At 43.4% G+C, this 27,414-nt stretch overlaps 1 protein-coding gene across 3 annotated transcripts in view; it reads left to right on the top strand.

Annotated features, from left to right (window-relative positions):
• Positions 1–27,414, top strand: part of SLC26A7 (solute carrier family 26 member 7) — an 85,597-nt gene that overhangs the window by 10,599 nt on the left and 47,584 nt on the right. For all 3 annotated transcript variants that reach the window (XM_064154674.1, XM_064154672.1, XM_064154673.1), the window contains exons 2-6: positions 5,260–5,316; positions 6,571–6,855; positions 19,787–19,897; positions 23,787–23,959; positions 26,163–26,327. In XM_064154674.1, the coding sequence (XP_064010744.1) occupies positions 6,666–6,855; positions 19,787–19,897; positions 23,787–23,959; positions 26,163–26,327 (639 nt within the window). In that variant the 5' untranslated portion in view covers positions 5,260–5,316; positions 6,571–6,665. The remainder of the gene's footprint in view (positions 1–5,259; positions 5,317–6,570; positions 6,856–19,786; positions 19,898–23,786; positions 23,960–26,162; positions 26,328–27,414) is intronic.

Genomic DNA, 27,414 nt, shown 5'->3' on the forward strand with positions numbered 1-27,414 from the left:
TTTTAGCAGTCAGGTTGTTTAGAAAAATAATGTTCTATTTCTCTCTACCATTCAGGCTTGTTTCTGGAGCTAGTAAGAGCTGATGTTCTAATTCAGGTTACTATTAACAGAGAAATTTTTGTCTTGTCTTTAACTTCTTAACCCTGAGTGTAACAGTGTATACAATTCATTAGATTTTCATGTGTACTTGCTGATGATTATTAAATAGATTTGGCCAATGACTTTTTTTTTTGGCTGACAAAATCCTGAAGTCTTTCTGGGTTCATGTTTTAGAAGTGATCGCTTTTTGAATTCATTATGGACTGAACATTCCTTATGGGAAACTCTTCAAGTGACATAACACAGAATGCAAGGTAGTGGTTTCCTAAAATACCTTTTCAGGTACTTCAGTTACAAAACAAAGGATGAAGTGAAATTATTTATGCTTTTAGGTCAGGGTTTTCAAGAACTATATTAGCTATATCCTAGGCTTCATGGAATGAAGGGACATTGTAGCCAGGTGGGGGGTGGCCTCTTCTCCCAGGCAACCATCAATAGAACAAGGGGACACAGTCTCAAGTTGTGCCAGGGGAGGTTTAGGCTGGATGTTAGGAGGAAGTTGTTGGCAGAGAGAGTGATTGACATTGGAATGGGCTGCCCAGGGAGGTGGTGGAGTCACCATCTCTGGAAGTGTTCAGGAAAAGCCTGGCTGAGGCACTTGGTGCCATGGTGTGGTTGACTGGCTAGGGCTGGGTGCTAGGTTGGACTGGCTGATCTTGGAGGTCTCTTCCAACCTGATTGATTCTATGAATTTCCTTGGCTGTGGCCCTGGAATTTCAACAGTTTGCCATCAGTGAGGGCAGCATGATCCTAGCTATTGAAATACTAAACTTGAATTAATAGATGTTGGGTTTTGGGGCTTGTTTAAAATGTCACATTAATTACTACTGTAATTTATATTGCGACAGGCTACAGATCTGGATTAAGATGCTGCCTTGTAAATTCACTGTTCACTGAGGTGCCTCAGTGAGGTGATTAAGTGACCAGGTGGCAGAAATTCAGCCAGTAAGTGAAGTGTGGACGCTCCAAAAGAACAGATTTTTCTCACTGGCTCTTGCACTGAATGATCTGTCTCTGAAATAATCTAGCAGCAGCACAGTGGGTAGAAACAAGGCATTTGGAGGCTTTTACACAGAGGAAAGAGTGTGATGAGATTATGATGGGATGCAGAATAAGGGGTTTTGCCTGTGAGGATGATTAAGCAACTTGAACATCTTTCCTGTGAATAAAGGCTGAGAGACTTGGGGCTGTTTAATCTGGAGAAGGCTGATGTGGGATCATGTTCATGTCTGTAAATATCTGAGGGTGGGTGTCAAGAGGGAGAACCCAGTAATAGGACAAAGAATAATGGATACAAGCTAGAACACAGAAAGGTCCACCTCAACATGAGGAGAAACTTCTTTCCTGACAGGGTGGTGGAGCCCTGGAACAGGCTTCCCAGAGAGGTTGTGGAGTCTCCTTCTCTGGACACTTTAAAATCCAACCTGGATGTGTTCCTGTATGGCCTGCTTTGGCAGGGTGTTTGGACAATCAAACTCTGGAGATCTCCTTCCAGCTTCTAACATTCTGTGATACTGTGCTGGAGGGAGTAAGTGATTATTCAGACAGCAGTAACTTGTCTCTGTAGGGGCTTCAGGACAGAAACTATTGAAGGAGGGCTTTGTAAATTGGGATAATCTTTGAGTTGGTATCAATTTCTCTGCCATAAGATGATGTAACTCTCAAGAGAGAATGTGAAAAACTTTCTCTGTGCCTGCAATGTTTAATATAGTGTATGTTGTTGAGGTTTTTTGGGGAAGAAATGGTAACCCAGAAGATTTACCTCATCAGTGTTTATAAATATGTAAAGGATGAGTGCCAGGAGCCTGGAGCCAGGCTCTTCTCAGTGATGCCTGATGACAGGACAATGGGTGGAAGTTGAGGCATAGGAAGCTTCATTTAAACATGAAGAGGAATTTTTTCACAGTGAGGGTGACAGAACACTGGAACAGGTTGCCCTGAGGGCTTGTGGAGTCTCCTTGTCTGGAGATACTCAAAACTTGCCTGGATGTGTTCCTGTGTGATCTGGTGTAGGTGATCCTGCTCTGGCAGGGGGGATTGGACTGGATGAGCTTTTGAAGTGCTATCCAGCCCCTGACATTCTATGAATCTATGAAGATGTCAGTCTGGGAAGCCAGAGAAGTGATTCAATTTTTTTTTTGCCCAGTAAATAGATTTGAAATGGAGGGAGTAAACCTTTTACTGATCTTTGGTTTTTAACATACTGATGTTACTAAACTGGGTGCCTAATATTACCGAATTCAAAACCCGTCATGATCTTAGAGGTCTTTTCCAACTGAATGAATTCTATGATTCTCTGTCATGAGGGAGTGTCAGACCTGAACAAGGGTCTTGGACCTTGCAAGAACCTAAGGAAAATACCAAGCGCAGCCACTCGATGTCAGTGTTGCTTCACTCAGTGTTGTGCAGCGGAGCTTCGTTAACAGGGATGGAGAGCCCATTTTTGGGGAGGAGACCAAGGTCCAACCTAAGCCATTTGGGTCAGGTCCGACTTCTGTGTTGTCGTTGGTGTCACCATGGTGGCTTATAAGGATCCTGTATGGTGAAGGGATAGAGATTTTAGTTCAATCTGAGTGTGAATAGCAGGAATCAGCATCATCTTCATCTCGGGTCCCCATTTGAGCATCCAGTGGTTGAAATCAGGAGTACTTTTGATGTCAGGAATTATTGCTAACAATCTCATTGTATCCAGCAGTGGAAAATATATTGTCAAGTTTCAGAGTTTGTGAATTTGGTCTGATTGTGATGCACCAGAATTTCAGAAGGGAAAGCTCCTTAAATGTCCTTAAATTTATGGTAGGTATCTTTATTTATCACTGTACATATGTACACTACTAGAATCATACTTCTGTGTATTTCCTGGGGAGGAAGAAGGGGGGAAATTGACTAAGCACTTGAAAATAGGCTTTACATACATAAGATCGAGAGCTAGTTGCAAAAAACCTGAGCTTACAAAAGTGTGTGTAAGCACACTGATTAAAATGTCCCAAAAGCTTCCTCACACTTATCCTTTGGTGGTCCAGAAAACTAAGTTTTAAACCCCTGTGTCAGGAAAGAGGAGAGTCTAATAGCTCTGACAGCTCAGCTATAGAATCAATCAACCAGTTTGGAAGAGACCTCCAAGATCAGCCAGTCCAACCTATCATCCAGCCTTGTCAATCAGCTAGACCATGGCACCAAGTGCCTCATCCAGGCTTTGCTTCAACACCTCCAAGGACAGTGCCTCCACCACCTCCCTGCGCAGCCCATTCCAATGCCAATCACTCTCTCTGTGGAGGGAGTTCTATAGTTTGAAGTAGAACAAGTTTTTGTAGTCAGAGAGCTGATGGTGGTAGGTTTAAAGGCTGGTGAAAGCCACCTGATGGGAAAATGTTTGAACGTGGTCTGTGTGTGATACAGGACATTGATGTGTTTTAGGAATGTTGTTTTTGATGATGATGACTCAAATATTGGACTTCTGTGGTGTGAAGTACAAGCTTGCTGTAATGCTTCTCTTAAAGCTCTTGCTTTTTTGTGTCATTGCTATCTGAGAGTAAGTTATTCATTTCAATGTTTTTCAAGATCACTGAGGATATTATTAACTCCAGATGTAAATATAATGCACTTCTTTAACTCATCAAAGTAATTGTTGGAGCAAAGCAGAACCTTTCCACCAATTCCATATTGGCATGGTCATCCCAAAGACTTTTCATGTGCAGCTCTCTCTGAGTGTCACAAGGTTTATTTTCAAGTGTTAGCTGTAAAATGTGAGCCAGCAGTGTGCCCAGGTGGCCAAGAGAGCCAGTGGCATCCTGGCCTGCATCAGGAATGGTGTGGTCAGCAGGAGCAGGGAGCTCATTCTGCCCCTGTACTCTGCACTGCTTAGACCACACCTTGAGTGCTGTGTTCAGTTCTGGGCCCCCCAGTTTAGGAGGGACATTGAGATGCTTGAGCGTGTCCAGAGAAGGGCAATGAGGCTGGGGAGAGGCCTTGAGCACAGCCCTACGAGGAGAGGCTGAGGGAGCTGAGATTGATTAGCCTGGAGAAGAGGAGGCTCAGGGGTGACCTTATTGCTGTCTACAACTACCTGAGGGGTGGTTGTGGCCAGGAAGAGGTTGTTCTCTTCTCTCAGGTGGCCAGCACCAGAACAAGAGGACACAGCCTCAAGCTACGCCGGGGGAAATTTAGGCTTGAGGTGAGGAGAAAGTTCTTCACTGAGAGAGTCATTGGACACTGGAATGGGCTGCCCGGGGAGGTGGTGGAGTCGCCGTCCCTGGAGCTGTTCAAGGCAGGATTGGACGTGGCACTTGGTGCCATGGTCTAGCCTTGAGCTCTGTGGTAAAGGGTTGGACTTGATGATCTATGAGGTCTCTTCCAACCTTGGTGATACAGTAAAATGTTTGCACACCCCCATGGAGAGCAGCCATCCCTTGTTATTGCTGAGGGACAAAAGTCTGTTGATGCAGGTAATCCTAAAAGCTCACATGCTAATCTCTGTTTGATGTACACTGCCCAGATTTACTGACTCTGCAAATATGAGCTGGGAAAATCTCAATTACAGGCTTTTTTTTCCCCAGACAGTCTCAGTGTTTTGATGTGAAACATTTGAAGGATGGAGAGTGTAAAGGTTCTAAGACTTTTTTTGCAATGCTGGGAGTTTTATTACTGTTTCCCGATATTCAAAGCTTCTAGTGCACTGTTGTCTCATCTTTTGGAAGTAAAATTAGATAGATGCTTTTATGCAAGTATCCATATGTGGTATATTTTTGTACATAAATATGTGAGAATGTGTGTTGGGTTTTTTTTTTCCCCTCTAGGAAATGCTATTACAGTTAAAAATACTGAACATTTGATCAAAACTCATCAGTCCCTCGCAGCACAAAAAAAATCTTTCTGTAGCTGGAAGGATTCCTGTCCACTTCTGGTCACTCAAAGCAGGGAAAGGTCTGTCTCATGAAAGACTTGGCAGCCATAAAAGCTTTGATTATGAAGTCCTTGATCTGTACTTTCAAGATAAAAGCAGGGGGAGCACACATACAAAAAAAGGCAAAACATAAATCCTACATTAAAAAAAAAAAGGGGGGGGGGGGAGTGGAGCAAAAAGGAATTGATGCTTAGAGGTTTATTACAGTGAATAAACTAAAATAAACCTGTCCTATGTTTCTTCTGTTCTTTCTGAAGTGTACACAGATAAAGGCTGGGCAGAGCAAAGAATAATTGTGCTTGGAACATTTGAAGGTGAGGGTCTGTCTTAAGCAAACTTTTCTTGTTATTTCTTCTTTTTTAATTTAATGGTTTGGGTTTTTTTGCACTTTTAGAGGACACAAAATTGGCCTTCACCTGAATGTTACTCAGTGAAAAGAACTTTGCTGCATTTGCCTCTCTTGTTTTTCTTCCTGTTGCACTTGGAAACAAAGTCTGTTTTTTTTCTAAAGCTGTTTTGGATGGACAGTGCTTCAGTTTTGTTCATCTTAAGCTGAACCACAAAATGTCAATTAATTCACATAAATAAAGTGGAAACATTTAAGAAAATGTATTTAGTTTTATTGCTGCCTGCTGCAGAACAGTGATTGGTAGGAAACTTCACCCATAGGATCTTAGATTTTAACTTACATTTTATTCCCATGCTGTGATTAAAAAAAAACTTAGAGGAAAGCTACTGTCCCTTTGCTCTATATCAGACAAGACATTTAAATGTCTACTTGTGTGGAACTCTTATCACTTTGTATCATGCACAAGGAGCATGATGTTATTACAAGATCAGGAGTTACTTGCTGAACTGTTTTCTTTGAGAGCCTTTACTGGGTGGACTCCTAGGAGCAGAAAGCAGTAGGTTTTAAGGAGGATTGTCAGCAGTGTTTGTGGCATGTGGAGCTGACAGACTGCAGTCCATTACTGCACTTTGAGCTTGTTACATTAGAGTTTGAGGCTTCAGCCTGCAGAGAGGATCTGTATACGTTTTCAGCAGGACTTATTGCTACCTGATATTCTTAATTTTCTACATAAATAAGCTTTTTTTTTGCAGTCGTTTAGACGGCAGAACTTCGAGTGAGTAAAACAAATTTGCTAGCAAGGAGCTGCTGAGAACTTCATGCCTGACTGCAGCCAGAATAGCTGCCCCTAGGAGAGGCGAGGCTGCTCTCCTGGGCTTGGCAAAGAGATGCCTGTTCTGCTGGGCACTTCCTGCTTGTATTAGCATAGCCCAGCCTATATCTCACACACCCCCAGTAATACCTCATTTTGCTACTGGAGTGAGGCCAGAAGCATGACAGGGAATATAAAGCGGGAGGTTGCTGGATAGAATCACAAATGAACGTGAGGCTAGACCAGATTTTGTCAAAGAGCAGAAAATGTGGTCTTTGCTGTAAAGGGTTCTTGTGTTTCATGGAGCTGTTTATATGATGGGAGCCTTTAATAAGTGGTTTTATTGAGCAGAGTTAGAGAGCAGCTGCAGAAAACCTCAGTACTTCTGTTAATTATTTTTCTCTGTAGTTTTGGAACTGCAAAATCTGAGAAGAAAACTGCAGACTGACATAGATCAAGGTGATTCCTCAACCCTGCATTCTTCTGAAAGAGAGGTGGGAAAGATGACAGGAGCAAAAAGGAAGAGAAATGCAATCTGGAGGAAGATGCAGGCTGTTGGCTTTGAAGATGTCAAAGCCTGGTGTCTGAGGAGGCTGCCTGTTGTGAGGTGGCTGCCCATCTACAACTGGAAGGAAAATCTGATTCCTGATACAGTTTCTGGGATGATGCTGGCCATCCAACAAGTGACTCAAGGTATGGTTAACTCATTTCAGATTGATCTTTTGGAACCTGGTCATGTTCTGCTTGGTCTTTCATTCCCCCTCCCCCTCCACCCTCTTTCTTGTTTAATATAATCCTAAAGCTTTGCTGAAAGCAAACACATGCTTTTGTATCTAATTCAAGTATTTATATTTAGTCTAAATGAAAACATAGGGAAAAACAGTTGGTAGTCTGAGCTCTTACTGTGTGTACAGTAGATGGGCAAGCATAGAGATGCCTGGTGTTATTGTAGCCAGTTCCTGTGAGCTGATTTTTACTATTTATCTTATTCCTCTGACAGTTCTTCCAAAGCTTAACACAGAAAAGAGCAGTAACTCTGCACAATGTTTCACTCATTAAGTGACCAACTTTCCCTCTGTTTCATTTGAAAACCAAAATACATCCACATGAGGATTGCATTGTCAGAGATGCTGGTTTGAAAGAAGCATTGGCATTGTACCAGTACCTGATGTAACTTTCTATGCACAAAGGGTTCCTCTCTCATAGCAGTTACCCATGGAGAGGATCTTCCTGCATCTGTGGCTTGTGTGCTTCTGGGCTGATTTATTGCTATGTGATGTTGTCGGTCATGTCTCTTTTCAAGCAGCAATACAAAGTAGAGGCGGAGCTATGCTCAGTTTGGCAGCATTGAAACAAAAGTGTGAGGAGGAAGGTAAAAACTTCCCAAAACAAAAGCCTGCTGTGATGGTTTGGGTGTTCCCTGTCCCCCCACTCTTCAGAAATCACCCAGACTAGACTCAGCTGGCTCTGGAAATATGAATGAAGCTTATATTTACAGCTAGCACAATATGTAAGCAGATATTTACAGTATATACAGTTATAGACAGACATGTACAAGGTAAAAGGTAATACAGAAGCCTGAGTCCCCAGGAGGGGCTCTCAACCACCCCTTCACCTTCCACCTACCCCTCTCAACTTTACCCCAGTCCCAAGGAAGAATGGAGGTTTGGCCAGGTGCTTAGCGAAGCAAAGTGGGTTAGTCCAAAATGGAGAGAGGTTAGAGAGTAAGATGCAGCTCAGCCAGTTCCCCAGCAGCAGCCCAAGTGAGAGTGGGTATCTATGTTTTTATTTCTTGTTCCTATACATCTCACCAAGCCTATGAGTGAAGCAGACATCACCCTTGTTTCCCTTTCACAGCCTGTGATCTAGTTCTTCTCACCAAAACAATCTAGCTGTCTTCAAACTAGCACACCTGCAAAAACCTAAAGTCCAAATAATCCAGGTTTGTAAAGTGATTGCTGATGGGATAGAAATGCTTTTGTCTCTTTGTCAATGTGCCTTTGATAGCATGACCTTCTTTTGGCATTATTTTATATTTGCCTCAGGCATATCACAACTTCTTATCTGCCTTAGGTGGACTTTAGCTCCTTCCCTTATGTCAACTATATGTAATATTTCATAACTATCGGTCATGATATTAACTTTTCATCACTCCTTTAACTGAATTGTGCTGGAAGTGGAAGCCACTGATTTGTGTAAATGTTTGTACTTGTAAAGTAATTAGGAACATCTGCATTGGCATGACTTCGCTAGGAGAACATTAATACCCCAATGCTGCAAAATATCTGATTTCAGCAGTATGTGTGGATAGAAGAATTGTAATGAAAATGTTGCTAGTAACACTAGGTTGAAAATCATCAAAAATATGAAGTTAAACAGCAGTTCTGCACTGCTGGTAGATTTAGCCTGGATTTCCCTCTTTGAATCTTCTAATGAGAAGGTATATGTAAGAAGATCCAGTGAAGATGGAATACAAACCTGGAAGACAAGCCCTATGATGAAAGGCTGAGGGAGCTGGGGTTCAGCCTGGAGAAGAGGAGGCTCAGGGGTGACCTCATGGCTGTCTACAGCTACTTGAAGGGAGGCTGTGGCCAGGTGGGGGTTGGTCTCTTCTGCCAGGCAACCAGCAACAGAACAAGGGGACACAGTCTCAAGCTGTGCCAGGGCAGGTCAAGGCTGGATGTTAGAAGGAAGTTGTTGGCAGAGAGAGTGATTGGCATTGGAATGGGCTGCCCAGGGAGGTGGTGGAGTTGCTGTCTCTGGAGGTGTTGAAGAAAAGTCTGGCTGAGGCACCTAGTGCCATAGTCTGGTTGATTGGCTAGGGCTGGGTGCTAGGTTGGACTGGCTGATCTTGGAGGTCTCTTCCAACCTGGTTGATTCTATGGTTCTATTTGTTTTGGTTTTCTAAATTGTTATTAAACACACTAAAAAGAATTTTATCCAAATTGTATGCTGTTTAAAACAAAATACATTAAAACTGCTCTTTCCTGCTGACTGTTTTCCCCCTCTCCTCACTGCTTCTCAAGATGTCAGGTTAATTTTAAGGGATGGAAAAGGAGGATTAGACACAGAAAACTCTTTGGTCACATTTGTGATGCTTTAACTTGAATGCAATGTAGTTATTTTGACCCTGTTTGCCCCACTTCTTTGCCTTCCAATTACAGGACTACTTGTTAAAGTTTTGACAGAGTTATGCAAGAAAATAGCATCATAGACTGGTTTGTGTTGGAAGGAACCTCCAAAGGTCATCTAGATCAACTCCTCTGCAGTCAGTAGGGACACTTGTTATAGAGGGCTTTGAGTCTGAATTTGGGGTGAGCTATGAGGCCCATTTAAAGGTTATTGAATAATTTATTAATATATACAGAGAAAACTTTCCCCCAAACTTATATACAACAAACCCACACAAATTTTTTGATGCAGCTGGTAAAACTATTTTACAGAATGTCTAGATACAGCCAAATTAAGCAACTTGGAAGAGGGTTTAGAAATGTTCTAATCAGAGTCTTGCAGCATAAACTGCTGCTGGTAAAGTTAATGAAATTCCTTAGCAACTTGAATCAAGAGAGTTCCAATGCTCACTAGTTGGAGGTCTCAGTATCTGTGCTCCCAAAATGTATATAGTGAAAGCCAAGTGGCTGATTTCATGTGGAGCTGATAGTTCAATTCGAATTGGGGCATGCCATCTGAGAAGGTTCCATGGACACGATTGGGCTGATACAGCGGGCTGGAGTGGCGGCTGGCCAGGAACACCTCGTTCAATCATCCACTGGATCAGTGCAAAGTCAAAATGATTAGTTTCTAAACACAACATGAACTTTCAAGTTCCTCTGAGATACCTTCATGTAACTTACTCAAGACCCTTGAGCTCATATATCAGTTTAGATTTAAATGTCTTCACTATGACATAGACTAGAATCGATGTCCTGTGGTGACAGTGTAGGAATGGTGTAGAAGGTAGGTGTGCTACCTGAGCATTCAGTTGTCCTTACTTTGCTGTACAGTGTGGGAGAACTGAGTCTTTAAAAGGTATCACACAGTATCACCAAGGTTGGAAGAGACCTCATAGATCATCAAGTCCAACCCTTTACCACAGAGCTCAAGGCTAGACCATGGTACCAAGTGCCTTGAACAGCTCCAGGGACGGCGACTCCACCACCTCCCCGGGCAGCCCACTCCAGTGTCCAATGACTCTCTCAGGGAAGAACTTTCTCCTCACCTCCAGCCTAAATTTCCCCTGGCACAGCCTGAGGCTGTGTCCTCTCGTTCTGGTGCTGGCCACCTGAGAGAAGAGAGCAACCTCCTCCTGGCCACAACCACCCCTCAGGTAGTTGTAGACAGCAATAAGGTCTCCCCTGAGCCTCCTCTTCTCCAGGCTAACCAATCCCAGCTCCCTCAGCCTCTCCTCGTAGGGCTGTGCTCAAGGCCTCTCCCCAGCCTCGTCACCCTTCTCTGGACACGCTCAAGCATCTCAATGTCCCTCCTAAACTGTGTTGCTCTCAGCACTCTATCCAGTGAAGCAGCTGCCTTCTGAACAGATGTTTTCTTCCTGGGTAGCTTTGAATTGAGTTGTATCTATTAATAAATCAAGGCAAATATATGTTGTTGAGTTTTGGGGTTTTTCAGTTATTGCCTCTGGATTTGATCTTAATCTGGCTAAGTTCCTGGTGTTTGCCTGCCTTCATAAACATGATGCGATTTGGTTTGAAATAAACATCTGTCCATGTGCTATACTACATGGGCTGAAAAGTTGTTGTCGACTTCCAAAATCTATCAGATTTGCCACTACAGCAGTGTTGGGAGTTTGCTGAAAGATCTATCTTTTTGAAGTCAGTTAACACATGGTTGTACTTCATACATAGTCTCAAGTTGTGCTGGGGTAGGTCTAGGCTGGATGTTAGGAGGAAGTTCTTCACAGAGTGATTTCCCATTGGAATGGGCTGCCCAGGGAGGTGGTGGAGGCACCATCCCTGGAGGTCCTCAAGAAAAGACTGCATGAAGCACTCAGAGACACTCAGTGCCATGGTCTAGTTGACTGGCTAGGGCTGGGTGCTAGGTTGGACCGGATGATCTTGGAGGTCTCTTCCAACCTGGTTGGTTCTACATATATCTCACACAGTATCATCATCATCAGGGTTGGAAGAGACCTCACAGATCATCCAGTCCAACCCTTTACCACAGAATTTCCATCTTTCTGCCTTTCCTGTGACCTACCACGAACAAGAAGTGCTTTGGCTCAAGCAGGTCTTGGTGGGCTGTTTTTTCTGGGGCTGGAGGGCCCTTGAGACATACTTCCTTTAAAAGTTAAACATATAGATGGCATCTGATGAAGTTCCTGCCAACTTCTTCACCCTCCAAGTCCATTAATACCTCACTGAGGATTGGTGTGTTTTGTATGTTTTAATTAAAGTTAATCTTCCAGCTGGATTTATTGCTGAACAACTAATTCCTTAACACTGACTGGAGACCTTGCCATTAAAAAATGAACTATATTGCCTTCATGCATTCCAGAACTGGTGCCTAGTGTTTTGGAAGGCATGATGCCAAAATGCTGTATTTTAACATTTTTACTTGTTAGTTTTAATCTTTTCTTTCAGCTTTCCATGGTGGAACCCCAGCTATGTCTTCTTAAGGGTGGTGGTTGCTGGTTTTTTTATTTTCTTTATTTTTTTCTTTCTTTTCAAGCTCTGACCATAAATGTACTTTGAGCAGACTAACTGGAGCTAATAGTTTTATTCAGGAATGGATCTGTTAGGTAAATATACACCTGGCATACAAATAGCCTGTGTAGATGAAATTGGAGAAGCACATTTGGAAACAGAGCCAGAAGAATATCTTAGAGAACACGCTGGAGAATCCATGTACTTCACAAGTGATTTATAGAAGAGGGTGTCCAGCTGAATTCTGTTTATACTTCTCCCACACAGGGAATAATGATGTAAGCTGATCATGAAATGTAATGTGTTAGGAAGTGGATGTGGGGCAATGGTTTGTATTTATAAGCTTCCCAGCAGAGGAGGAAAGCGCTGGTGTTGCTGTGCATGCATCATTTCACTTCCAGCTCTAATAAAAGCTCTTCCAAGGGAATTCAACTGCTGAATGACCTGAGTCCTCTGGAGCCTTAATGCCCAGGTACACTTGCTTTAGCAGAGAAGCTGCACAAATGTCTGATCCTTGCACTTGGGGATTGCCTGAGCACCATGGACAGAGACTGACCAACCCAGGAGATGTGAGTTCCCTGAAGGAAGAAACAACATCATCACCTGCAATCGTCCAGGTCTGAGAGATCAGGAAGACTCTTAGTGATGAGATTCTTTGCCACCAGTTTGTCAAAACAGATCCTCTTTTCATGGAGTTCCAAAACTCCAGTTCATCTTCATTAAGGCCTTCTTTAGTCATTGTTGGTCTTTGTTTTCCACAAGGTTGATCATTCTCAGAAGACTACTTCATAGTTACCTGCTTGCCAGAAACTTTTGATTGGTTTCATTCTCCATTTATTCTTACTGAGATGCAGAGGCATTTCCCTAGAATTCATTTCCAACATGTCTCTTTAATTTTATTTTGAAGATTCTTTGGGTATTATGGCTGGTCAGTGTATGACACTTCATAGAATTCTATGCCTGCTAGTCTGCAAAATCTCTGTGGTGTTTGGATATCATGCCAAATTCATCTTAAAGAGGTCTAAACATGTAATCTCTAGTTCTCTGTCAAGAGTTAGATTTTTTTTTCCTAGGAGTTCCATTTTAAAAAGAGGGGATGTATCTGTTTGTGGGGGTTTTGTGTGGTGGTTTTGGTATTTTGGTGTTGTTTTTTTTAATAGATGAAAGGGTTGAGCTACCTCCAATGAACAACTCATAAATGTCTTACACAGTCTGCTTCTTTCTGCTGCAATAATACTTGCACATCCTTTCTTTTGGACACCGAGATACAAGTGCTGGTATCTGGAGATCTGGGCAATGGCACAATAGAGCTGTGATTTCTCAAAGATAGCTTTAATGGAGGTGTCAGATGGTACATTGGCAGAGCTGCATTTCAGCTGTTGTGAGATTCCATGAAGTCAGGTACTGTGACTTGCACACCTGAGATGTTTATTTCTCGCCAGACTGATGGAGACAGTTGTCTGGGAAAGAGCTGCACTGAAGCATCCTTCAATAAAGAGAGAACTGTTGCTAATGCAACGTTGTGTGTGTGCTGACAGATGTATGGTTCTTGGGATCAGTGTTTCCATCCTGGGTTTGCATTCTTCATTTGTCTCAGGGTTTAAATGACAGAAGACCTAAGGAGTTATTTTAAGCTCTGGATACTTTGTCTTTAGATGAGTCAAATAGAAGATACAACCCACATGTGTAGGTAACATCAACACAGAGCTCAGCTTCACTACAGCTCCAGCTGTAGTGAGAGCTAGAAGCTATTTTTAGTGATGGAATAGAATCACAGAGTCACAGAATGGTTTGGGTTGGAAAAGCCCTCTGAGATCATCCAGTCCAACCAGCAACCCAACCCCACCATGGCCATCAAACCCCATGACCTCATGCTTCAGCAAATAGTGCCATTAAGAAGTGCAACTGCCTAAAGGGAGGTCAGGCTCAGGAGGTGGCCAGCCTCTTCTCTTTGATGATAAGTGACAGGACTGTAGGAAGTGGTTACAAGCTGCACCAGGGAAGGTTCAGGCTGAATACTGTGAAATACTTTTTCACTGGAATGGTCTGCCCAAGCATTCCTGCAGTTGCCTTCCCTGGAGGTGTTCAGGCAGCCTGTGGACCTGGTGCTTAGGGATATTGTCTAATGTTGACCCTTCAGTGCTGGGTTGAGGGTTGGACTGGATGATCTTTGTGGTCTCTTACAGATGGATACATAACTTAATTCTGTGCTTCTGAGAAACAGAGATCTTGCAAGCATTGCAAACACTGAGAGAACCAATAGTGAGCTTTTCAGATTGTGGAAGTAACTTATGCTGCTTCCAGAGAATCATTTTGTGCTAATAAATTCTCATTCAGCTAGTGCTGAATAAGAATCTGCCAGAACTATAGGTCTGTGTAGCACAATTTTAATGAAATAGAATAGTTGGTCGCTTCTGCCAGGCAACCAGCAACAGAACAAGGGGACACAGTCTCAAGTTGTGCTAGGAGAGGTCTAGGGTGGATGTTAGGAGGAAGTTGTTGGCAGAGAGAGTGATTGACATTGGAATGGTCTGCCCAGGGAGGTGGTGGAGGCACCATCCCTGGAGGTGTTCAAGAAAAGCCTGGATGAGTCACTTAGTGCCATAGTCTGGCTAATTGGCTAGGGCTGGGTGCTAGGTTGGACTGGCTGATCTTGGAGGTCTCTTCCAACCTGGTTGATTCTATGATTCTATTTGTTTTGGTTTTCTAAATTGCTACTAAACACACTAAAAAGAATTGTATGCTGTTTGAAACCAAATCCATTAAAACTGCTCTTTCCTGCTGACTGTTTCCCCCTTCTCTCTCCTCACTGCTTCTCAAGATGTCAGGATGATTTTAAGGGATGGAAGAGGAGGATTAGACACGGCAAACTATTTGGTCATGTTTGTGATGCTTTAACTTGAATGCAGTGTAGTTATTTTGACCCTGTTTGTTGTTTTGTAGTTAACTGCACTTGGCATTTGCCACCGCTGGTGCAGCATCTCTTGTTTTTCACAAGAGGGTTGTCATGCATCTGGTGCTAGTCAGAAAAGAGGATTTTCAATGAAACTGTGCCCAAAGTGTTATCTTGTGATGAAGAGGAAGTTAAAACAAAGAACCACCTATTAATATACTGTTATCTGAACCCACTGCTCATTTGTTGTTTGCATTTCTTTCCATGGAATTTATGTTCTTATTTGAAAACCTTATTGGCACTGCCATGGAGGCTTCTCTGTATTATCAGTGAAGATTATGTGGGATCTTTATTTTATGATCTATTTATTTTGAGTGTTATTACTGTTTGGAATTGAAAGAAGAAGTTTTCTACCTTTTGACTAGATCTTGAACATATGTAATGCATCAAAGCAAAACTTAATCTGACAATGAATGAAATGAGGTGTAATTAGCTACTGGTTCTATCTGTAAAAATATGTGAACCGTGAGAACATTACATATGAGGAAGCTTTAATTTACTAGTTCTGTTTTATAATGGCTCTCTGGTCTTGCACACAATAGGCATCCTTTAGTGATGGTGACAAACAGAGCCAAGACTGGAGTTGAAGGCTGGTTGTTTTAGCTCTGTTCTAACTACCATGACCTCACCATGGGGGAAAAAAAAAAGAGATACTCCTCGAAACTCAATACAAAAGGCCTGTGAAAGCTCTATGTATGAAAGGGAAAATATAAGGGCTGGATTTATGTTGAGATTATTTTCCTCTGAGAAGTGGTATTTCTCAGCAGCAAGTCAGCGGATAAAGCAAAATTGACACAGTATCGAAGTATTATCAGGGTTGGAAGAAACCTCACAGATCATCAGGTCCAACCCTTTACCATAGAGCTCAAGGCTAGACCATGGCACCAAGTGCCACGTCCAATCCTGCCTTGAACAGCTCCAGGGACGGCGACTCCACCACCTCCCCGGGCAGCCCATTCCAGTGTCCAATGACTCTCTCAGGGAAGAACTTTCTCCTCACCTCCAGCCTAAATCTCCCCTGGCATAGCCTGAGGCTGTTTCCTCTTGTTCTGGTGCTGGCCACCTGAGAGAAGAGAGCAACCTCCTCCTGGCCACAACCTCCCCTCAGGTAGTTGTAGACAGCAATAAGGTCTCCCCTGAGCCTCCTCTTCTCCAGGCTAACCAATCCCAGCTCCCTCAGCCTCTCCTCGTAGGGCTGTGCTCAAGGCCTCTCCCCAGCCTCGTCGCCCTTCTCTGGAAACGCTCAAGCATTGAAATGTCCCTCCTAAACTGGACACAGCATTCAAGGTGTGGTCTAAGCAGTGCAGAGTACAGGAGCAGAATGACCTCCCTGCTCCTGCTGGCCACACCATTCCTGATGCAGGCCCGGATGCCACTGGCTCTCTTGGCCACCTGGGCACATTGCTGGCTCATGTTCAGGCAGGTATCAATCAGCACCCCCAGATCCCTCTCTGTCTGGCTGCTCTCTAACCACTCTGACCCCAGCCTGTATCTCTGCATGGGGTTGTTGTGGCCAAAGTGCAGCACCCTGCACTTGGAACTATTGAACCCCATCCCCTTGGACTCTGCCCATCTGTGCAGGCGGCCAATGTCCCGCTGCAGATTCTTGTAGGATGTTGGGGGTTTGTTGGTCAAGGTAAACCATTTCCCAGAGTTTTCCAGGACTCTTACTAGATTTCTCTTGGCCCATTCTGCCTCTGTTCTCTCAGCCCTGCTCAGAGAGCTGAACTGAAATGTTGACACAATTTCTGTGTGCGTGACCTAGGGCTGGGTTATCTTCTGGTGCTCTACCCACAGCATGTACAGTTTATGCTGGATCGGACACAGTCTGACCATAATTGTCCAATGGTTTAGATTCAGAAGGTCTTAGGAAACATGAGTTAAAGACATGAAGAGAAGCAAGAATTGGCTTTTACAGTTAGATGGTGACAGAACATTTTGTGGTAGCAGAACCCATGTTTGTCTTGTAAATGTTGAGAGGAAAGAACAAGGTGTGCTGTCCTGAATCCTGGAGTGATGGGAAATACTGAGCAGTAGAAGAGCTGATAGCCTTCTGGAAATGTTTTAGCATAGGCTTTGGTTTATTACTGTACCCTTCAGTTTGGTTTTGTACAACTTCTAAGCTAACCTCCTCTCGAACTCAGCAGTAGGTTAACTTAGGGTGAAAACCAATTAAAAGTGAACTGTGTAGGTTTTACAAGGAAAACTTCAAGGCTTAAAATGTGAAGCACAAGCTTAGAGGTTGTATGAACAATATCTGCTGTCTGCAAAATGGACTTGATATCTCAAAATGTATCTTTCAAAAGTGTTAAGCTTTCCAAGCAAAGAGGGAGGGTTGTGTTTCTGTTGTTATAACTGATGGATCCAAGTGTAGACTGGGGACTGACCTTTTAGAGAGCAATACAGAGGAGAAGGGTCTGGGGGTTGTGATGGATAGAAAGATGGTTGTGAGCCACCAGTCTGCTCTCGTGGCCAAGGCACCATTTGCTCCTTTTGCATGTCTACAACTACCTGAAGGGAGGCTGTAGCCAGGTGGGGTTGGTCTCTTTTCCCAGGCAACCAGCAACAGAACAAGGTGACACAGTCTCAAGCTATGCTGGGGGAGGTCTAGGCTGGATTTTAGGAGGAAGTTGTTGCCAGAGAGAGTGATTTGTGTTGGAAGGAGCTGCCCAGGGAGGTGGTGGAGGCTTTGTCCCTGGAGGTGTTCAAGAGGAGACTGGTTGAGGCACTTAGTGCCATGGTCTAGTTGACTGGATAGGGCTGGGGAATATTTTGGACTGGCTGATCTTGGAGGTCTCTTCCAACCTGGTTGATTCTATGATTATATTCTATGATTCATTTCAGTTGTATTGTTTTAATTACAGTGTGGCTGAAGTTATATTCATTTTGCTGGCTTCTTTACTTTTCAGAGTATAATAAATTAGCCTTTCATAATGCTTTTTTGGGGGGCAGAACTGAAATACCTGTGTGATAGGTATCTTACTAGCAAATTATAAAGCTTTTTGTTTGTTTTCTTTATGAAGTAGTTAAAATGGAAGAGCTTTGCAGTACTGAGCAAGCCTTAAAAACGTTTTTCTCTGTGGGTTTTTTCTTCTCACTTTTGCCTCGATAGGGTCATGCAGTTTTCTCATGTGCTGTTTTTATTCTCTTCAGGCACACCCTTCTGTGTTGCTTTTGGTCAGAATCTTCTTTTGCATTTATTGGGAGTGTGAACATGAATGTAGAAATAAAATTTCACAGAACTTTCTGGTTCATGATAATAATATGCTAGGAGAAAAAAGCAGAAATTATGATCAGTAGATAAGCTAGTTAAAAAAGGAGAAGATGAATGAAGTATGTTTTGATTTAAAATAGGGCACTGAAGTTTTAAACCAGGCACATTTCATGATCTCTTAGAGTTGTAACTGATATGGTGGAGTCACCATCCCTGGAGGTGTTCAAGAAAAGCCTGGATGAGGCACTTAGTGCCATGGTCTAGTTGACTGGATAGGGCTGGGTGCTAGGTTGGAGTGGATGATCTTGGAGGTCTCTTCCAACCTGGTTGATTCTATGATAGTGCTGCTTCTCTGAGTGCAGCATGGATGGAGATAATCCATCTAAGATCCATCTCTGTAAAGTCTTCACTGTGATGGTTTTCCAGGAGCAAGTGAGCTGCTTGGCCTTGTCTGCTTTACAGGCACCTTGACACTTCTTAACTTTTGAGACTTTCTTGCCTCTCCTGATCCTGTGCTTTTAGTTACAGACTCAAATACAGATTCAAGAAGAGAGGTCTTGAATCCAAGTGTTAAGAACTGCCACTGAAAGCTTTTAAGCTAAGGTGCTCTTTGGCACTCTCCACATTATTAAACCCCTATATACCAGTGTTTCAGATGAAAAAAAGTGTTTCTGGGGCAGTCTGGAAAGTTTTCTTAGAACAATTTATCCTACATACTGAGTTTTGTTTAGGGAGTTCAGCTGTAAACAGAAGGCAGCTCCATTTCATGAATCTGAATGACCTCTGGCACAGACCATGCATGGATGTGCACACATTCCTGGACTAGCTTAGACTGGTCATGTTGAAGGTGGCCTTCAGAAAGGCACCTTCTGTGTTACCCAAGCCAGTCCTGTCTTCCCTACTGCATGGCAAGGTATTCACCAAGATTTATGGAGCAACTTTTTGAGTTCATTTCTGCTACTTTAAGTTTTTAGGAGTAAAATCTGTGAAATGCCAGGAGAGGTTGCTGGTCTGAACCACAGTCTGGGGAGTCTCTCTTGCAGCTGATTTGCTTGCTTTCTTAGGTGTTGAAACCTGAACAGTGGCTAAAGCTGCTACTTTGCATGAATTAAATGTTAAAAGATGATTTCTTGGTATAGTATGAGACTTTCTATTGAAAAGATCACTTTAGCTAAGAGATGAAGGTAACTAATAGGTCTGTAAGGTTAAGTCCTAACTAACTCAGTTCATTCTCCATCCAACATGGAAATCAAATACTTTCCATTTCTGAGCTGAGAGCTTTACGTAACAAAACCAATATGTTAAAATATAAAGGATTAAACCTCCCAGACAATGAACTCTTTAGTTAAATAAGAAATAAAGAAGAAAGCAGTCTGGAGGGGCTCCATCCAAACCAAAATTAGAAGTTTCAAACTGCTTATAACTATCTGACTGCCTGGAGCCTTGGCAATTTCCAACCCATGTTTGTGAGGATGAGCTATTAAAAAGAAGTTTGGAACCACTGAGGGAGATGACCTGAAAACATGGTAGTTGTGCCACAGATTGTAGCTGTGACCCATTTGTTTCTGCTGGTAACCAAGACTTAGGAAGAAAGTGTGAGGACTCTGAGACCAAACAGTAGATGGAAAAAACCTTTCACAGTTCTTTCGGGTCCTCATGCAGTAGTTGGCTTATGGTGAACAAAGTTTGGGTTTTACCTTTTCCGAATAAAACTGTAGATGTTTTCTCTTAAAAATAAATGAATGTATAACTATTTTATCTTAATGTAATGCAGTAATTCCATTTATCTTCTCTTAGGGCTGGCCTTTGCAATCCTGTCTTCAGTCCACCCTGTTTTTGGTTTATATGGATCGTTCTTCCCTGCCATTATCTATGCCGTATTTGGAATGGGACGTCACGTTGCGACAGGTAAAGGGCTATTGGCTCAAAACCTTCTCAGAACAAAGGACTTGGAAACAGAACATTGTTGCTTATATAAGATCAGTGGATGGAAAATTATGTAAGATTAACCTGCTAAGTCTCATACTTTAACCTTTGGCTGGCCAGAGAATGATTTGCTGAGTCCCACAGCTCCCTAAATGTGGGTTCCTGTGCAGTCCTTGGTGTGGAAATCTGTTTCTTTCACAGGTTTCTTTCAGAATTTAATCTTAAGGAAAAAGGGGAACAAAGCAATTCCTTCCAAAGTGTGTGTAGTATGCTGTTGATTCTTGCATCAGTCTCATGCACTCATCCCACCAGCCTCAGTTAAGGAGTCACGATGCGCAGGCTGAACTGGAGCTACCCCACCTGCCTCAGATTCCCAAATGCCCCATAGTTCCTCACATGCATTGCAGACAATCTATTCTCCTAGCAGCATCTTCTTGAAGATCAGAAGAGCTCTCCATGTGTGTACAGGCTATGGAAGTGCCCTTAGCTATTGAAGTCAGTTATGTTAATATGAAATGGAAAACTCATCAATGGCCCAGTTTTGTCATCTTTCACTCACCTGAAATTTCTCTTCTGTGACATAGCTGCTCTCCTTAAAAAGACAGAAGCAACTAACCCCTACACCTTTTCCTTGGCTACTTTTGGAATAATTGCTCTTGGAACATCCCCTGAGACAATTTCATCTGTCATTATAATGCAGCTAGCTCTTAGAATTTTGTTGTAAGCTGTTTTCAAGTCCAATTTTATGTAAGCTTTTTCTTTTTTTTTTAAGTAAAAAGTAGAGAACAAGTTTAAAAGAAAAAAAAAAGATGAATCTGAAAAGCAAAATACCTACAACTATCCTGAATGTTGTTTGAGAAATTACATTTTAGGCCCAGGTAACACATTATCACGATATATGAGGCTGAGGGAGCTGGGGTTGTTTAGCCTGGAGAAGAGGAGGCTCAGGGGTGATCTTATTACTGTCTACAACTACCTGAAAGGACATTGTAGCCAGGTGGGGGGTGGCCTCTTCTCCCAGGCAACCAGCAATAGAACAAGGGGACACAGTCTCAAGTTGTGCCAGGAGAGGTCTAGGCTGGATGTTAGGAGGAAGTTGTTGCCAGAGAGAGTGATTGGCATTGGAATGGGCTGCCCAGGGAGGTGGTGGAGTTGCCGTCCCTGGAGGTGTTGAAGCAAAGCCTGGATGAGGCACTTAGTGCCATGGTCTGGTTGACTGGCTAGGGCTGAGTGCTAGGTTGGACTGGCTGAGCTTGGAGGTCTCTTCCAACCTGGTTGATTCTATGAAAGTGTGATTCAAGAAAACCCTTCATGCTTCAACAGCAAAATTAAGGGCACTGTCACAGGGTAGGAGTTTAGCACTTGAAAAAATGGAGAACTTGAGCAAAGAAGGTGAGTAGGAAAGCCATGAAACATGGTAGGTCAAATAGAGGCAGGTTGTTTAGAAGGCTAAAAATAAGGAATGTGAAGGTTACCATGGAGAGGACAAGGAACTGGTGGGACACCTTTCTGACAAAGGTGTGATGGGGACATTGTGTGACAACGCATTAGGACTGTCAAATTATCACTGTAATTTCATCCATCACAAGGGAGGAATCTTGAGAACTGCAGACTCCACTTGCACTTAAGACCGTAATAAAAACTATGATCATTAAATGATCATAGAATCAACCAGGTTGGAAGAGACCTCCAAGATCATCCAGTCCAACCTAGCACCCATCCCTAGCCAATCAACTAGACTGTGGCACTAAGTGCTTCATCCAGTCAGATTCTGTTGCAGAGGAGTTAGTGTGACTGCTGCAAAGGAAAATCCTGCCACACTGACTTCCCAAGTAATATATGAGCTCCAGTAAGCACATGGCAAAAGAAGTACTTTAGATGTCAGAATGGTCAAACAGTTACTGATAAGGTTCCACACCAAAGGTGACTAAAGAAACTAAGCTGCCCTTGTGATAAAAGTTCTTTTATTAATTATTAGCAGGTTAATGCATGAGAAGCCAAAGATAGGACTCGTTGGGAATTTTTCAGGGTGGAGGTGTCCATGGTAAGTTTCCAATGAATTTATGCTTGGAGGTTTACTCTGTGAAGGCCAAGATGAAAGTAAAACTGTCTTGCAATTATGTCTCAGTTCTAATTTAAATTCCCAGAGACTCAAATATATTTGCTAGAACCAATAACAACTTTATAGAATGCCCTTTCCTCTTCCCCCTTCCTTCCCAAAAGGAATTAGATGTAGAGAGAGGAAAAGGTAAGCGCACCCAAATAAATAATCTCACTGATTTGGAAGTTAAAAAGAAGAAAAGTTTAATGATAAATCAAAAAGGTGTCTGAGGTAGGGAAGTTACAAAGCTATAGGGAAGGGAAAGCAAATACCAGATTTTGATGGTAATGGGTTTGTCCACCACGTGGGTGATGGCCATGTGGTAAGAACCAGGGACAGGATGGTGATGCTGGTAAACAGGGAGACAGGGAGTGCAGAGAGAGGGAGAACAGGAAGTCCCCCCTGCTTTTATAGACCTCTAGAGAGGAAGGGGGAGTGGGCTAACCATGAATCACCTGGTGGCATTCAGACCACCCACCCCTGTGGACAGGTCAAGACCACCTAGGGTCAGGTTCAAGGTCACTCCCCCTGGAGGGTTATCCCCTGTACAAATAGCAGTCATAAAAACAAGGAGAGCTTATTGAAACTGGAGAGAGATCAGTTTAAAAGACTTTTAAAGTATAGACTAAATAAAATGCTGCAACAAGTGGTGAACTTCTGAAACCTGCTCCCAGAGAACACAGAGGCAGAAGATACTTCACAGTATCACCAAGGTTGGAAGAGACCTCACAGATCATCGAGTCCAGCCCTTTACCATAGAGCTCAAGGCCAGACCATGGCACCAAGTGCCACGTCCAATCTTGCCTTGAACAGCTCCAGGGACGGCGACTCCACCACCTCCCCGGGCAGCCCATTCCAGTGTCCAATGACTCTCTCAGGGAAGAACTTTCTTCTCCCCTCAAGCCTAAATTTCCCCTGGCATAGCTTGAGGCTGTGTCCTCTTGTTCTGGTGGTGGCCACCTGAGAGAAGAGAGCAACCTCCTCCTGGCTACAACCTCCCCTTGCAAGTTCAAACAGCTATTTGTCAAATTCATGAGTCCTATTCTACAACCAGAATCTAAAAGGGCCAGGATGTGCTACCCTAACACAACAGCTATAGATGCTGTGGGTTTCTGAAAGGAATGGCCTGGAAAAAGTGGCTGGGCTTGTGTGCTTTCTCTGGGTAAGACCTCCCAGTGGCAGAGCTGGAGACAGAGCAGTGGGTAAGATGGACCATTGGTCTGACACAATAGGGCACCCCTTATGTTCTTAGAGCTCTGCATGATGTGTTTGTGCTTTATAATATTGAATTATCATTCCTATTTATCTGTGTGTCTTTGAACTTGTCTTACCTCTCTCAGCAAATAAAAACATTTCTTTCATAACCTGCCTTTGTTTGTTAGAGTTCAGATTGTGGAGTTTTGTAACACTTAGAGCTGCTAACCGTAATGGGTTAGGTACTGTGTGCAGCATGAATTAATGGCTTTAGGAATTTGAATGGTGAACATTTGGGATCTCCAGACCAAAAATGTGTTCTGTCATACCCAGGGTGAGTTGAAAGCATTTCTGATAATTTGAAACCATTCTGACTTGTTGTTTTAGAGTCATTCATTTGTTAACATATGTAAATGGATATCCTCATGATGAAATATATCACGTTGAAATTGTTCTTACCATGACAGGCAGAGTGCCCAAAATGGCACTTCCACTCAGAATGGCCAAGTTTTGAAAAAGAGCTCAAGAGTCATGAGTACAGACATAATGGTGACTAATGTGTGGATTTCTTTATAGGAACCTTTGCTTTGACCTCTTTAATCTCTGCCAACGCAGTCGAGCGTCTTGTTCCCTCAGTCGGCGCTAACATCACCATGAACAATCATTCCAGAGCGCTGGGACTCTCAGAGTTTGAAATGCAGAGGATTGGAGTTGCAGCAGCAGTTTCATTTCTAGGAGGAATCATTCAGGTCAGAGGGAAACACATATTCTTTATGCTACTGGTGCATTGCACTGGTGACAGTTATGACTTTTGTAGTTCTTTTCTCTTATTTTCCACTTTTCTGAGAAAAACTGACCATGGGTCTGGTCTGAGGTTCAGGAATGATGGAATTATGTGTTGTAAGAATTTACTGCTCCTTTGTTAAGATGTGGTAATTGTCTGTATACATGCTCCTAGGGTGTTGCAATGCGGAGTAAAATCACATTCAATCCACTCTAATACAATAGTCAGTTGTTGGTGGTGTTCCCATTCCTTCTTCAGAAACAGAACATGAATCAGCTCCTGGTAAGCACTGACATGTTCCCGGGGTTTGCTATTGCTCTTGGCTCGAAGAGGAAGGCTATAGAATATTCAATAATTAAAACCAGTAGGGAATGCATTATTAAATTCTCTTCAGAGTTCACACACCCATCATTAAAGTGAAATAAATTAGTAAAACAGATGTCTACAAATGATTCTCCAAAGCTTATTCAAACGATCAGAGGTCTTTTAAATTTCTTTTCTTTTCCTCTTCTGACCACAAGCATTGAGTTCCTTTATCCACTGCCAGTTGCTTAGGTCTTCAAAGAAGGCCTCTCTCTTTCCTTGTGAATATTAAAAAGGAAGAAACGTTCCAGCACTCAACATTGCAACACCTCCTGGGTTTTGTCCTCCTGAAAGAAACCCAGCCCCCTGCAGCTGGTGCACTGAATTCCTTTACCATGCAGAGAATAAGCCAGGGTGTCCAGAAGGGGATCCTTGGTGGCCTGTGCTGTTGGCAGGAGCTGGTTCTTGTGCCCATGTTAGTGATAAACATCAAGTAGTATGGTCATTTCTGTGGCATTTTAAAAGTTCTTTTATTGGTTACAGAGTTAGAGCTGGGTAGCAGTGTGAGGGAAACTGCATATCGAGTAGAATTGATACTGCTTGTGCATGGTTGCTGCTTGTGCTGTCTCTCTGCATCTGTGCGTACCACCATGCTGTGCACTGCGCTGGAAACAGCAGCATCCTCCGAGTGTGCACAGAGCTCTTTGTGCAGGAGTGCTGTGCTCACAGCCTGACAACTTCTTATGCTCTCCCCAGAAAGCTTTAAGTGTTAAAGGTCAGAATGCCTCAAGCAGAAGGTTGGTGCCTGTATTTAATCTAACCTCAAAATCCACTGCAGGTGTTTTTTGATTAGCTGCTGCAGAATCCACTTATGGTGTGTAAATCCACTGGACCTCTTACTCTCTTGCATTCTAAACAGTTCAGCTTTTTCATGTGCCAGCTGATTTACTTCTGCCTATATCCTATTTAAGCCTGATTGGAATAGGAAGAACCACAAAACTCTCTGCCTGCATCTTCCGATCAGGCCTAATAGGGAGCTGTGCTATATGCATGGGTTCTTCTCCCAGGTGAGTAATGTCACTTGCATTAGGTGGTGCTTGTAGTGCTGCCACTAGTGCTTTATGTGAGTTCAGTGGTTAGAGGCCAGACTGAAATCTTTATTTCCTGGAGGAGTACCTTAAAGCCACTGATCCACAATATTCAAATGAGAGCCTGGATTGAGGTTGTGATTAAATTTTGCCATCCTCCTGAGTGCTGTTAAGCATGGGAATCCATGTTTCTCATCGCAATACCAGCCTTCTGGCTAAGACTTGCTGTAATTCCCAGGTAAGGTGACAGGGCACATCATGCTGGTAATAGAGAGCTAAGTCAGTGATCTGCTTCTATATATCAGACTGAATTAAAGTTAATAAATGAGCTGGAATAGAGGAGGTACTCTGGAACAAGAAGTGCAAATATGATGTGTTTTGGGGGAACTGTTTTCTCTCGAAGTCATCCTGGATAGCAGTGGAGCAGGAGCAAGCCTTAGCACCAACCTCCCCTTTGGAGCTGCTTTACTCAATGTCATGTTCATTGTGTTCCTGATTTGAGCTGAAGGCGTTGCATGAAGACAGTCTGAGTCCACTTTCACCACTAAACTAGTGGTAGAGTCTCACAAACCAGGGATGTGAGTAAGATAACGCAGATAAAACCACAGAGCTTCGGTGGGCTCCATTTTCTCCTACAGTTGCTCTTCAGAGGGCTTTTTCTTTTTATCTTTACCTCATTTATCTTACAGCTTATTAGAAGAACCCTGGCTCATTGTCCTGATACCAGGAAGCTACATCTTTATTGTCATTTCTGCTAATGATGCCTTTGCCTTTCAGGTAGCCATGTTTGTGCTGCAGCTGGGCAGTGCCACTTTCTTGTTAACAGAACCGGTGATAAGCGCAATGACAACAGGAGCAGCTACACATGTTGTGACTTCCCAAGTGAAGTATCTGCTGGGAATGAAAATGCCATATATATCAGGGCCACTGGGATTTTTTCATGTGAGTTCAGTCAAAGAGATGAGTTATTCCATTAGCTAATGTTTTCTTGATGACTGTGTTTATTCACAGGTGTGTATAACAAACTTGTCAGGGGATTAAATACCTAAACCTTCATGTTCCTAGATCTATATGTAAGAACAAATTAATACAATCATAAAATGGCTTGGGATGGAAGAGACCTCAGAGAACATCTGCTCCAGCAGTGAGCGCTTGCAGTGTGCACTTGCAGCCTGGAGGGACAACCAGATCCTGGGCTGCATCAGGAGAAGTGTGGGCAGCAGAATGAGGGAGGTGATTCTTCCCCTCTGCTCCGCTCTGCTGAGACCCTACCTGGCGTACTGCAGCCAGTTCTGGAGCCCCCATTACAAGAGGGATGTGGAGATGAAGGACAGTGTCCAGAGAAGGGCCACGAGGATGGTCAGAGGGCTGCAGCAGCTCTGCTCTGAGGACAGACTGAAAGAGTTGGGGCTGTGCAGTCTGGAGGAGGCTCCCAGGTGACTTTCTTGTGGCCTTTCAGTATCTGAAGGGGGCCTACAAAAAAGCTGGGGAGGGACTTTTTAGGCTCTCAGGGAGTGACAAGACTGGGGGAAATGGAGCAAAGCTGGAGGTGGGGAGGTTGAGCCTGGAGGTGAGGAGGAAGTTGTTGAGCATGAGAGTGGTGAGAGCCTGGACTGGGTTGCCCAGGGAGGTGGTTGAGGTCCCATGGCTGGAGGTGTTTAAGGCCAGGCTGGATGAGGCTGTGGGCAGCCTCATCTAGGGTATGGTGTCCCTGCCCATGGCAGGGGGGTTGGAACTTGCTGCTCCTTGTGGTCCCTTCCAACCCTGACTGATTCTGTGATCCCAACCCACCAGTCATGGGCAGGGATGCCTGTAAACTGGCTTGGCTGCTCAAGGCCTCATCCAACCTGGTCTTGAACACCCCCAGGGAGAAGGCATCCGTAACATCCCTGGGCAGCATACTCCAGAATCTGGAATTTATTCCTAAAATCCAGCCTAAGCTATCTGCTAATTTTTCATTGACTTTCCCTAATTTCCTAATTCCAGAAGTGCACTTATGCAGCCCAAAGGGCAAATTGTTTCCTGGGCT

Source organism: Pogoniulus pusillus, chromosome 14, assembly GCF_015220805.1.
Source record: "Pogoniulus pusillus isolate bPogPus1 chromosome 14, bPogPus1.pri, whole genome shotgun sequence".
Taxonomy (NCBI): domain Eukaryota; kingdom Metazoa; phylum Chordata; class Aves; order Piciformes; family Lybiidae; genus Pogoniulus; species Pogoniulus pusillus.